Source organism: Eimeria necatrix, genomic scaffold, assembly GCF_000499385.1.
Source record: "Eimeria necatrix Houghton genomic scaffold, Enh_scaff175, whole genome shotgun sequence".
NCBI lineage: Eukaryota > Apicomplexa > Conoidasida > Eucoccidiorida > Eimeriidae > Eimeria > Eimeria necatrix.
This window is the reverse complement of record NW_013652420.1, coordinates 39,661-52,500: the sequence shown is the minus strand read 5'-3', so window position 1 is coordinate 52,500 and position 12,840 is coordinate 39,661. Positions and strand designations below refer to the sequence as shown.

Here is a 12,840-nt window from a genome sequence, read left to right as displayed (position 1 = left end):
AACACCGCAGAGTCCTCGGCAGCGGAATCGGCAGCAGCTTTCTTTACTATTCTGTTTTCCCTGGCAGCACTTTTCCCATGCACTGCGAGCAGGGGGGCCTCGGGGCCTTCAACGCAGTCGTTGGCGTCCTCGCCAAGCCCCTCATCCGCGCCTTCCGGGGGCCCCCAGGGGGGCCCCCGGGGGGCCCCCAGGGGGGCCCCCAGGGGGGCCCCCTCCCGGCGGGGGCCCCGGGGGGGCCCCCGGGGGGCCCCCAGGGGGGCCCCCAGGGGGGCCCCCTACCGGCGGGGGCCCCGGGGGGGCCCCGGGGGGGCCCCCAGGGGGGCCCCCAGGGGGGCCCCCAACCGGCGGGGGCCCCGGGGGGGCCCCCGGGGGGCCCCCAGGGGGGCCTCCGGCAGGGGAGAGGGGCCCCCCAGAGGGACTTCCGGAGGGCTCCGGCCCCGGGGGGCCCCCAGGGGTAACCCCACCCAAGAAAGCCCCAGGGGGGACCTTGGTCCAAGGGGGCCCCCCCTCAGAGGGGCCCCAGGGGGGGCCCCACGGGGAGACCGGCCCAGAGGGGCCCCCAGGGGGGCCCCCGGAGGGCCCCACAGGGGCCCCCAGCGGGACTTGTAGACACGGCGGGGGCCCCTGCTGAAAGACATTGAAAAGACCCAAAGGGGCACTAAAAGCCAAACTAACAAATAACAAAAACCCTAACAGAATAAAGAGGGATCTGGGGGCCCCAAGGGGCATGTGAGCGCTCCCTGCTGCTGCTGCTGCAGTTGGGGCTCGCAGCAGGTGCTGCAGCAGCAGCAGCAGCAGCAGCAGCAGCAGCACCAACCTCGCGCTACAGACCCCACCCAGGAGCTCCCCAGGGGCCCCCACTGAGCCTCTTAGCGGGGCCCCACAGATGCCCACATGGGGACCCCCAAGGGGCCCCTCTAGGGGCCCTAGAGGGGCCCCTCTAGGGGCCCCCTTTGGCTCTACAGGGTGCAGCCAAAGGGAGCTGGGGGGCCCCTAGGGCCCACTTACAGGACCCTTCTTGGGCCTCGGGGGGCCCCCAGAGGCCCCCCGAGGCCCCCAAAGTAGGGGCCATAGTGCCCTTAGGGTTCTTTGGAGGGCCCCAGTGGCCCCAAGACCTCTATATGGCCTTTCCCGCTGCAGCTCCTAGGGGCCCCCAGGGGCCCCCAGGGACCCGCGGGGGCCCGGGGGGTCTCCGGGGGCCCCCAGGGGTCTATGGGGGCCCCCAGGGGTCTCTGGGGGCCCCCGGGGGTCTCTGGGGGCCCCCAGGGACCTCAGACGTGCTGGGGGCCCCGAGAGGCTCTGAGACCACCCAGAGGGCACTCAGAGGGCCCCAAGGGCCCCAGGGGGCCCCCAGAGGTCCTGGGGGGCCCCTGAGGGCCGCGTGGGGGCCCCCAGTGGGGAGTTTGGGGGCCCCCAATGGGGCATCTGGGGTCGCTGGAAGGAAACGTTGCTCCCCTCTTGGGGCTGCATGCAGCAGCTAGCTGCATGCAGCAGCTAGCTGCATGCAGCAGCTAGCTGCATGCAGCAGCTAGCTGCATGCAGACGGGCAAAAAGGCCTCAGTGCCCATTTCTTCTTCAAAGGCCCTTTTTAGAGGCCCGGGCTGCCTCTGGGGCTTTTGCATGCGCATGCAAACAGTTTGGCGAGCGTTTGGGGCTTTTTGCATGCGCATGCAACTGGGTGTGGGGCTTTTGCATGCGCATGCGCATGCAAGGGGTGTGGGGCTTTTGCATGCGCATGCGCATGCAAGGGGTGTGGGGCTTTTGCATGCGCATGCGCATGCGCATGCAAAGAGTGTGGGGAGTTTTGGGGCTTTTCCTCGCAGCGTGTTTGGAATGGAACTTTTTGGTTTTGTTTGTTTTAATGGCATTTAACTTTCTGCAATTCAGCATTTTTGAATTACTTTGAAGTCCAAAAGAGAATCAAAAAACAAAAAAGAGCCATTTAGACACTTTTCTGTCGATTAGAATTAATGGACAAAAATGAATTTCAAAAAAATGAATTTGCATGCAAGGGCTCTCGGGTGTACGTACACCCCATCCCCAAAAGAACTCTTCGCGGCCACAAAAAAAGTGAAAATAAATTTTATTCTTCAAATTCCAATTAAGACATTTCTATAAAATATAAATGTATTTGTATATTTATTTTTTATATATAGATATAAGAATATTATATATATGATAAATAATATATATATGATATATACTATATATATATATATATTATATATAATATATATATATTATATATAATATATATATATATATTGGTATATATATATATATATGCATAGATAATAAGCAGGTTAGGGGTTGTTAATCCCCAATTCTAAAATTAAAAATAAATTAGTTGTGGGAATTAACTTTTATTAAGATTTTTTTTTGAAAAAAAAATTCCATCTTTTCCAAAATGCAAAAATGGACTTTGCTGCTCTAAGTGTACGTACACCGCAGCGCTGGCAAATCTAATCTTCAAATTTAAAATTAAAATAATTAATTAAATGAAAACAAATAAATGGACTTATTTATTTAATTGAATAATTAATTAAATGGAAACAAATAAATGGACTTATTTATTTAATTAAATAATTAATTAAGTGGAAAGAAATAAGTGGACTAATTTGTTTAATCAAATAATTAATTGAATGAAAACAAATAAATGGACTCATTTATTTAATTAAATAAATAATTAAAGGATAACGAATAAATCGATTCATTTATCTAATTAAACAATTAATTAAATGAAAACGAATAAATTGTCTTAATTTGTCTTAATTTGTTTATATAATTAATATTGAAATAATTAGTTAAATAGAAATAAATAAATAAATAAATTTATCTTTTTAAAAGCACCACTTTACAGGCTCGTTGAAATTAAATTCTTTTTTTTTAATTTTTAATTTCGTTTTAATTAAAATGAATTATAAATGCAACAAATGTTAATTTATTTATTTCCAAATGTTCATATATTTATATATTTATACTTTAATGTAGATGTTATTTATATATTTATATATTTATGTCTTTATATTAATACAAATTTATATATTGATATATTTATATATTTACTCATTTATATATTTATATACTTATGTACATTCGTATATTTTTATATTTATATATATTTAGGTTTATATATTTATATATTTCCCCAGTTGTATATTTATATATTTATATATTTATATATTTATGTATTTCTCTATTTGTATATTTACATATTTATATATTTATACATTTATATATTTATATAGTTATTGAGTTATGTATTTTAATACTTACATATTTATATATTTATGTATTTATATATTTACATATTAGTAGATATTTGTACCTTTATATATTATCTATTTATCTATTGATATATTTATGTATGCATTCATATACATATATATATTTATATATTGGAATATTTATATATTTATATATATAGATTTATATGTTTATATATTAATATATTTATATGTTTATATATTTATATATTTATATATTTGTATATTTATATGTTTATATATTTATATTTTTATATGTTTATACATTTATGTTTGTATGCATTCGGTTGTGCTTTGCAGCGATTCGGGTTTAACGTTTTGCTGCTGCTGCTGCTGCTGCTGCTGCTGCTGCTGTTGCTGCAGCTGCTGCTGCTGAGCTGCAGCTGCGCAGTGTTCAATTTGCATCGCTGCAGGATTCTCTCTGTGCTTTGATTCTGCTGCTGCTTCTGCTGCTGCTACTGCTGCTGCTGCTGCTGCTACTGCTGCTGCTGCTGCTGCTACTGCTGCTGCTGCTGCTGCTGCTACTGCTGGTGCTACTGGTGCTGCTTCTGCTGCTGAACTAGGGCTACCCCTAGTGCAGCAGCTGCTTCGCAGGGGCCCTTTTGCAGCAGCAAATCTACAGGTCTTACTTTGCTGCTGCAGCAGCAAACGAATTGCTGCTGCTGCAGCAAATCTACAGGTCTTACTTTGCTGCTGCTGCATCAAACGAATTGCTGCTGCTGCAGCAGCAAATGAGTTGTTGCTGCAGTTATATGCAGCTCCTCAGCAGCAGAGCAGCAGCAGCGATCATCTAGATGAGTACGAGCTGCGGACTTCGCCAAAATTTGAGTTTTGTGTCTTTCTCATTTTGCTGCAGCAAATAATAATTATTTAATTCCAAAAATATAAAATTATTTAATAAATTTGATCAAATATAATTTTAAAGCTGCAGCAACAGCAGAAGAAGGAAATCTGCTGCAGACAGCAGCAGCGGGGGCCCCCCAAACAGGCAGGGGGGCCCCCTGCTGCTGCTGCAGCAGCAGCAGCAGCAGCAGCAGCAACTCTATAGACGCACTGGGGAAAATGAACTCAAAGGAAAATAAAAAGAATTAAAATTGTTAAAAATATAATTTAAATTTATTTGATGCGCAGGAAATGCTTTTCCAGTTATTTCTTAACCCGCGGCGGAACCAAAACCCTGCACTCAACCAAACCCTAAACCCTAAACCCTAAACCCTAAACCCTAAACCCTAAACCCTAAACAGTAAACCCTGGCCCTCAATGTCTCATCATTGAAGACAGACAAGAGAGTGGAGCTGCACAGGGCTTGTTCTCCACGCCTTTCTGTAGGCATTAGGGCTCAAAGCCTAGGGTTTAGGGTTTAGGGTTTAAGCTTTAGGGTTTAGGGTTTAGGGTTTAGGGTTTAGGCTGCTCAAGTATAGCCTAGCGCTCTATCCACGGCTTGGCTTCGGAGGTGAAGTTGATGCAGCAGCTGAATGGGTGGAGTGGCTTGGCTTATGCAGCAGCAACTGCAGCAGCAGCAGCAGCAACTGCAGCAGCAGCAGCAACTGCAGCCGCAGCAGCACTGCTGTGAAGAGTTCATACAAGAGCAGCAGCACCAGCAGCAGCTGGAAAGACAGGGGGGCGATGCTCCAGCAGTTCGCGCTGCCTTCTGCTGCAGCAGCAACAGCAACAGCAGGCGACGAGCAGCAGCAGCAGCAGCAGCAGCAGCAGCAGCAGCAGGCAGAAGCAACAGAGGCAGCAGGCTCTGAATCTGGCAACCTTAAGTCTCCTCAAGCAGACTCTCCCACAAGCAAGGACAGTGCTGCACTGCAGCAGCAGCAGCAGCAGCAGCAGCAGGGGTTCCTGCAGCAACAAGAGCAGCAGCAGCAGCAGCAGCAGGGTTCTTTTCAACAAGAAGAGCAGCAACAAGAGGAGGAGAACTCCAGGGCGCACAAAAATCAGCAGCAGCAACAGCAGCCTAACACAGAGAATACCCTGCAGCAGCAGCAGCAGCAGCTGCAGCAGCAGCAGCAGCAACAGCAGTTCCCCAGAGAAGAAGGCGACCCGCAGCAGCAACAGCAGCAAGAGCAGAAGCAGCAGCAGCAGAAACAAAAGCAGCAGCAGCAGCTCGAGCAGCAAAAGAAGTATTTGGCCTCTTTAGAGCAAACGCCGCAGCACGATGCTGCTGCTGCTGCTGCAGCATCCCTTGCCCGTTTGATTGCCAGCAAGCTCCGCAGCAGCAGCAGCAGCAGCAGCAGCAGCAGCACGAGGAGCTGTGAAAAGCTGCAGCAGGACTCAGCTCATGCTGCTTCCCTGAACCGGCTCCAGCAGCAGCAGCAGCAGCAGCAGCAGCAGCAGCAGCAAATGTATGAATGCCATCCTGTAGATTTCCTCCATGAGCTGCAGTCTCTCCCAAGACCTTTCTGGCCCCGAGAGCAGCAGCAGCAGCAGCAGCAGCAGCAGCAGCAGCAGCAGCAGCAGCAAGAACAAATAACAGCGGGAACTGTGACTAGTGGCTGTGCTCTCCTTGGCTTCCAGAGTGGCTTGCTGCTGCTGCTGCCGCTGCCCACGCGCGAGCAGCAGCAGCAGCAGCAACAGCAGCAGCAGCAGCAGCAACAGAGTTCTGCTGCAACCGGACAGCTCACAAATGGCCACAACCCGCTCCAGCAGCAGCAGCAGCAGCAGCAGCAGCAGCAGCAGCAGCAGCAAGTGCACTGGGTGCTGCAGGGCCACCAAGCAGAGATAACCGACATAAGTGTGGGGCCCCAGGGCCTCGTTGCTTCTGCTGCAGTAGACGGCAGCGTGCTGCTGCACCTGCTGCCAGCAGCGGTAGCCAGCAGCAGCAGCAGCAGCAGCAGCAGCAGAGGGCCGCAAAAGGCAGCAGCAGCAGCAGCAGCAGCAGCAGTGGTTGTGAGCCCTGAGGTGTCTCTAAAGTATACTTGCCCAGTTTTAACTGTCTCTCTTTTCCCAGGCTGCAGTTTATCCTTTTTGCCTTCTGCTGCAGCAGCAGCAGCAGCAGCAGCTGCTGCCTTGCGGAGCTCCACAGCAGCAGCAGCAGCAGCAGCAGCAGCAGCAGCAGCAGCGGGCCCCCCAGGAGGCCCTGTGTTCTCGCGTTTGCGCAGCTCCCAGTGGTCGCGGCAAGCAGCAGCAGCAGCAGCAGCAGCAGCAGCGCAGCAGCAGCAGCAGCAGCAGCAGCAGCAGGAAGTAGGCCTGCGGCCTGTTGCTGCAGTGGGCTGTGCGGATGGCAGGCTGCTGCTGCACTCCCGGGGAGACTTTGCGCAGCAAGATTTGCTGCTGCAGCAAGCGGGGGCCCCCGTTTGCTGCTGCAGATGGAGCAGCAGCTTTTTGGCTTGGTCGGGGGCCTCTGGAGTTGTTTATGTTTTTCAACTCAGCAGCAGACAAAAGGTTTGCTGCCTGGCCCCCTCTGCTGCTGCTGCTGCTGCTGCTGCTGCTGCTGCTGCTGCTGCTGCAGCAACAGGGGGCAGTGCGCCCGCCGCCGCAGCAGAGCCCGCTCACCCACCTGCAGCAGCAGCAGCAGCAGCAGCAGCAGCAGCAGCAGCAGCAGCAGCAGCAGCAAGGGGGGGGGCTTTGCTGCAGTGGGTCCAGGAAGATCTGCTTGCTGTTGCTTGGGACTCTGAAGTTCAGCTGCTGCGCATTGTTAGTTCTGCTGGCCGCAGCGCTGCTGCTGCTGCTCCGCATGCAGCAGCAGCAGCAGCTGCTGCTGCTGCTGCAGCTGATGCAGCTGCTGCTGTATTCTCCGGGCAAATTGTAGCAGCAGTGGATCTCTCGGGCAGCAGAGTGCTGGGCACGTTCCTTAGTTCTGCTGCTGCTGCTGATGCTGCTGCTGCTGCTGCTGCTGCACTTCAGCCGAACCTCTGCATTGTCACCTTGGAGCCTGCTGCTGCTGCTGCTGCTGCTGCTGCTGCTGCTGCTGCTGAGGAAGCAGCGGAGGAAGCGGGGGCAGCAGTGTCTTTGCTGCTGGTCTCATGTGGCGCTGGCTCGCTGCTGTCGCGCCAGCGGCTGCTGCTGCCAGCAGCAGCACCACCGGCCGCAGCAGCAGCAGCAGACGCAGCAGAAGAACCAGCAGCAGCAGCAGCAGCAGCAGCAGCAGCAAGGCGCTGCTCCTCAAACAGAGACACGAAGTATGTTGTTGCCACCATGGGCGTTGGCGGCTGTCTCCTTTGCTGCGGCCCCCGGGCATTCACTGTAAGTTGCTCACTGCTGCTGCTGCTGCTGCTGCTGCTGCTGCTGCTGCTGAAGCTGCTGCTGCTGCTGCTGCTGTGGCTGCTGTTATAGTTGCTATGTTCTTGTGGGCTAGTGAGCCCGTAGCTTTCTCGAGCGCGCGCTGCTGCTGCTGCTGCCGTTGCTGCTGCTGCTGCCGCTGCAGCAGCAGCTGCTTTTGCCCACGTTGCAGTGCGCTGCTGCTGCTGCTGCTGCTGCTGCTGTGGCTCTCAGCTGCGGCCCCGAGATGGGCGGGATACAGTTGCTTGGCTGCTGCAGCAGCAGCCGCTGCAGCTGTACGTACACCTGGCGCTGTCTACTGCTGCTTCTGTGTCTCCTTCGTTTGCCACGGAGAAGGGCTTCGAGGCAGTGTCTTTGCTGCTGCAGCAGCAGCAGCAGCAAGCAGCAGCAGCGCTGCTGCCGCACCTGCTGCTGCAGCAAGATGCACACTGGATGGAGCTTCTGGGGCTGTTCTCAGAGTATGGGGCTCTTGCTGCTTTTGGCTTCCAGATTGCTGAAGCAGCATCTCGAGAGCCAGCAGCAGCAGCAGCAGCAGCAACAGCAGCAACAGCAGCAGCAACAGCAGCAACAGCAGCAGCACAAATCAAACCCCCCCCAGCCCTATACTACGAGCTGCTGCGGCGCCTCCTTAGGTGTGCAGCAGCATCCATGCGCAGTCATTTGGGAGAGCAGCAGCAGCAGCAGCAGCAGCAGCAGCAGCAGCAGCAGCAGCAGCAGCAGCAGGACGAACCGGAGGAGGCCGCGAAGAACGCAGAGTCGCGGCTGCAGCAGCCTGAAAGGAACGAGCAGCAGCAGCAGCAGCAGCAGCAGCAGCAGCAGGAAGGCGTGGCAGCAGCGGAGGCCTTCCTGCGTTGCGTGTCTGCTTCGCCTTTGCTGCCTGCTGCTGTCAGCTGCGAGCTGCTGCAGCGGCTGCTGCAGCTGCCGCTGCTGCGCTGCCTCTCTCCGTGGGGCCCCACAGGCCCTCAAGAGACCCCGCTTGAGGCGCACGAGCGCGTGCTGCAGCAGCTGCAGCAGCAGCAGCAGCAGCAGCAGCAGCAGCAGCAGCAGCAGCAGCAGCAGCAGCAAGAGAGCACCGTCTTGCTGGCGAGTCCCCTTTGGGAACCTTTGCTGCAGGCTTGTGTGCTTATGGCTCACCAGCTGCGGCTGTTTTGCTGCGCAGCAAAAGCGCTGCTGCTGCTGCAGTCCCCTCGTGCTGCAGTGTACATACACCGCGTGCTCACGCAGCCAAGCGAAGCAGCAGCTTCTTGCCTCGACGGATCAGCAGCAGACCAAGCCTCCTCAGCAGCAGCAGCAGCAGCAGCAGCTGCTGCTGCTGCTGCTGCTGCTGCAGCGGGGACTGCGCAGGAAGAACAGCAGAAGCTGCTGCCGTCGCTGGAAAGTGCTGCTGCTGCACTTGCTGCTGCTGTGCCGGATATGGCGCTGCAGCTGCTGCAGCTGGACGCAGCAGCAGCTTTGGCGCTGCTGTGTCTGCGGCTGAATGCAGCAAAGCCGTGGCTCGCGCAGCCAGTGGTCTCCTCGGTTTGCTGCTGCAGCGGCAGCTGCAGCAGCAGCAGCAGCAGCAGCAGCAGCAACAGCTGCTGCTGCTGCAGCTGCAGCGTCTGCGGGCAAAGCAGCAGCAGGGGGGCCCTCTTATTTGCTGCTGATGCTGTGGTGCCCCGGCTAGTTTGCTGCGCCCCGTTGCTGCACTTGTACTTAAAAGCTGCTTACAGCTGCAGTCCTGCTGCTGTTGAGGCTTTCTCGCTGCTGCAGGTGTGCCTGCTGCAGCTGCTGCTGCTGCTGTTGCTGCTGCTGCTGTGGTTGCGTGTACCTTGCTGCAGCTTCGCTAGCTTCCTCTTGCCTGCATTGCTGCTGGGTGCTGTTGCTGCTGCTGCTGCTGCTGCTGCGGTTACTACTAGTGCTGCGCTAGTTTACGGCGCTGAGTTTCTGCTGCTGTGGCTTGCTGCTGCTGCTGCTGCTGCGGTTTGCTGCTGCAGATCAAACTGTACATCATGCTGGAGCCCCATTTGCTGCTGGACTTTCTTCGTGCTGCAGATGGCAGCTACGACTACGACCAAGCCTACGCGTTGCTGCTCCAGGAGCGGCAGCAGCAGCAGCAGCAGCAGCAGCAGCAGCAGCAGCAGCAGCAGCAGCAGCAGCAGCACCGGAAACGGGACAGTTCTGCTGCTCCATCATGCGATGGTCCAGCACAGGCGACAGTAGATGCGACGCCCGCAGCAGCAGCAGCAGCAGCTGCTGCTGCTGCTGCTGCTGCTGCTGCACCATCGGGGGCAGAAGCAAACGCCAAAACAGCAGCAGCAGCAGCAGACACGGCATCAGTAGCCGAAACCGGAGCAGTAGCCGAAGCAGCAGCAGCAGCAGAGGCAGCAACAACAGCTGAGGAAGCAGCAGAAGCAGCAGCAGCCGACGAGACGCCGGCAGCAGCAGAAGCAGCAGCAGCAGACGAGCCAGCAGAAGCGACCGAAGCACCAGCAGCAGCAGCCGAGACAGCAGCAGCATGCAAAGCAGCAGCAGCGCCAGGGGACGCAGCAGCAGCAGGCGAAACAGCATCGACAGGAGGAGCAGCAGCAGACGCAGCAGCAGCAGACGCAGCAGCAGCAGACGCAGCAGCAGCAGACGCAGCAGCAGCAGACGCAGCAGCAGCAGACACAGCAGCAGCAGACGCAGCAGCAGCAGACGCAGCAGCAGCAGACGCAGCAGCAGCAGACGCAGCAGCAGCAGACGCAGCAGCAGCAGGCGCTCCCGAAGACATGCTGCAGAGTTTGCGAACTTGCTTCTCTTCATTGAAGCCTGAAGTCCCTCGTGCTGCTGCATTTCTGCTGCAGCGGCTGGGCAGAGCAGCAGAAGCTGTGCTGCTGCTGCTGCTGCGCTGCAGCGACGTGGAAGCAGCAGTGCAGGTGGCAGAGGAGGCGCAGGCAGCAGCAGCAGCAGCAGCAGCACTCCCCTTTCAGCAGCAACTGGCTCCGCCGCCACACGAGAGCTGGGACCAACAACCGCAGCAGCAGCAGCAGCAGCAGCAGCAGCAGCAGCAGCAGCAGCAGCAAATTGAGGACCCCAGCGGGGGCTTGTGGACTCTTATTGTGGCTGTCTGCAGCAAACGCAGCTGCCTTCTTGTTGATTTGCTGCAGGCCCTAGACAGGGCCCCCCTGCTGCAGCAGCAGCAGCAGCAGCAGCGCGGCGGCGGAAGCTTTGCTGCAGATCTAGCAGGAGCAGCAACAGCAGCAGCAGGTGACAAACCGTCAGCTTTCCGTGTGCGAAGCAGCAGCAGCAGCAGCAGCAGCAGCAGCGGCAGCAGCAGCAGCGGCAGAGGGCTCACAAGGTGGTACTTGCTGCCGTTATCCCTTGGGCAGCAGCTGCTGCAGCTGGTTCCGGGGCCTGCGCAGCATTTGCTGCCAGCAATTGAGCGCCGTGTTGCGCTGCTGCTGCAGCAGCAGCAGCTGCTGCTGGAGGTGCAGCAGGCAGCCTGCGAGTGCATGCAAGCGGAGAAGGAAGTGCTGCAGTGGGAGCTTTTCTTCCGCAGACGCAGGGGCGTCACCATCAACAGCAGCAGCAGCAGCAACAGCAGCAGCAGCAGCAGCAGCAGCAGCAGCAGCAGCAGCAGCAGCGACTTCGGCGCAGCAGTGAAGGGGCAGCTGAGGCTGCAGCTAGAGCACGCTGCAGCTGCCTCTCCACAAGCACGCAAGCAGCTAAAGGCAGCACGAGCAGCAGCAGCAGCAGCAGCAGCAGCAGCAAGAGGGACTAAGACTCCGCTGCAGCTCTGGGCAGGCCCCAGCAGTGCCCCAATTAGCCTGGCTCCAGCTTTGCTGCAGCCGCCCTCTGCAGCAGCAGCAGCAGCAGCAGCAGCAGCAATGGGCCGGCCCAGCGCTTCTCCGCGGCGGACTCAAAAGATGTCAGCAGCAGCTCCTGGTGCTGCTGCTGCAGCTCCGTCGGCAGCACGGACTGCAGCAGCAGCAGCAGCAGCAACAGGTGCAGCAGCAGCTGCTGCTGCACTTAGCGAACCCAGGGGCCCCAGCCAGCGAAACTCCCTGAGGAGCTGCTGCGCTATTTGCTGCAGGCCTCTTGCTGCTGCTCCTAGTAATCGGACTGAGTTTCATTTGCCTTCCAAAGCAGCAGCAGCAGCAGCAGCAGCAGCAGCAGCAGCAGCACATGATGATTCAGACGCAGCAGTGAACACGCCGCGTGCTGCTCCTGGGGGGTCGCCGCAGCAGACAACCCCAAGAACCTTCGCTGCAGCAGCAGCAACTGCGCCGGCAGCAGCGGTTGCTGCTGCTGCTGCTACTGCAGCAGAATTGGAACAGGAGCAGCAGCAGCAGCAGCAGCAGCAGCCGGAGAAGATCGTGGTATTTTGGTGCGGCCACTGCATGCACAGCAGCTGTTGCGAACGGAGCAACGGCTACCTTGAAAACAGCAGCAGCAACAGCAGCAGCAGCAGCAGCAGCAGCAGCAGCAGCAGCAGCAGCAGCAGCAGCAGCACCGCCTCCGATGACATGAAGCTGTCTTGTGCTTTGTGCGCATTTGCTGCTTCTGCTGCTTGGAGGGGGACGTGGGGCCCCGTTGGCTGCTGGGGAGCAGCAGCAAACAGCTGCCTTGCTGCTCTCCCCGCAGACAGCTAGTCAGCTGCTGCTGCTGAGCAGCTCTCTGCAGCAAGGCCAAAGTGCCGCCCCGGACAGGAGCAGACAATGCTTGTTGATTTGTTACGATTTTTCACTCTCTAGGGTTTAGGGTTTAGGGTTTAGGGTTTAGGACTTGGGGCTCGCCTTCACGCCCGCCTCGTTGCAGCGCAGCACCGAAAACTTCACGCGCTGCTGTTGCTGCTGCTGCTGATAGTGCTTCTGCTGCTGCTGCTGCTGCTGCTGCTGCTGCTGCTGCTGCTGCGGAAAGAGAGCCCCGGCGTGGCCGATGTAGCTCAGTCGGTAGAGCGCGAGGCTCTTAACCTCGTGGTCGCGGGTTCGAGCCCCGTCGTCGGCTTTTTAAGTTTATTTTTATGGAATTAAAAGTTAATTTTTAATTTATTTAAATTTATTTCGGTTTTGCTGCGCCAAATAGTCGCCACAGAGCCTCGTTTGCACGGGGTGTACGTACACCCGAAGCGGCACCGCGGTGTTAGGTGGACTCTCTGCTGCGCCCACTTCGCCTCGGGAAACAGTTTAAATATCCTTTTTTTGCACTTTATTTCCTTTATTATATTTAATTGAACATTTATTTGCAAAATATTTATTTGCTTTGCGATGTTCTGAAGGAATAATTTCCTGCGGCCGGCCGTGGGGTGTACGTACACCCCATGGCGCAGAGCATCGAGGCGAAGCTCCGGGTCACTTCGGCGGTGTCTCGACGTCTTAAAAGGTGGAAAATG

The 12,840-nt window shown here is 55.3% G+C and overlaps 2 protein-coding genes across 3 annotated transcripts; both read left to right on the top strand.

The window, feature by feature from the left end:
• Positions 1–4,892: 4,892 nt before the first annotated feature.
• ENH_00021760 (hypothetical protein, conserved) lies at positions 4,893–9,689 on the top strand (the record flags this gene model as incomplete). The annotated part of the gene is made up of 2 exons (XM_013579533.1): positions 4,893–7,454; positions 7,857–9,689. Coding segments are annotated over 2 exons (4,395 nt in total), but the record flags the coding sequence as incomplete, so codon positions are not given.
• Positions 9,479–12,100, top strand: ENH_00021740 (hypothetical protein; the record flags this gene model as incomplete). 2 transcript variants are annotated; one of them, XM_013579531.1, is made up of 1 exon in its annotated part: positions 9,479–12,100. In XM_013579531.1, one exon carries the CDS (start codon positions 9,479–9,481, stop codon positions 12,098–12,100), a length of 2,622 nt encoding a protein of 873 aa, XP_013434985.1. The 2 variants fall into 2 exon arrangements, with proteins under 2 accessions (XP_013434985.1, XP_013434986.1); XM_013579532.1 differs by having other exon boundaries at positions 10,961–12,100.
• Between the last annotated feature and the right edge of the window lie 740 nt (positions 12,101–12,840).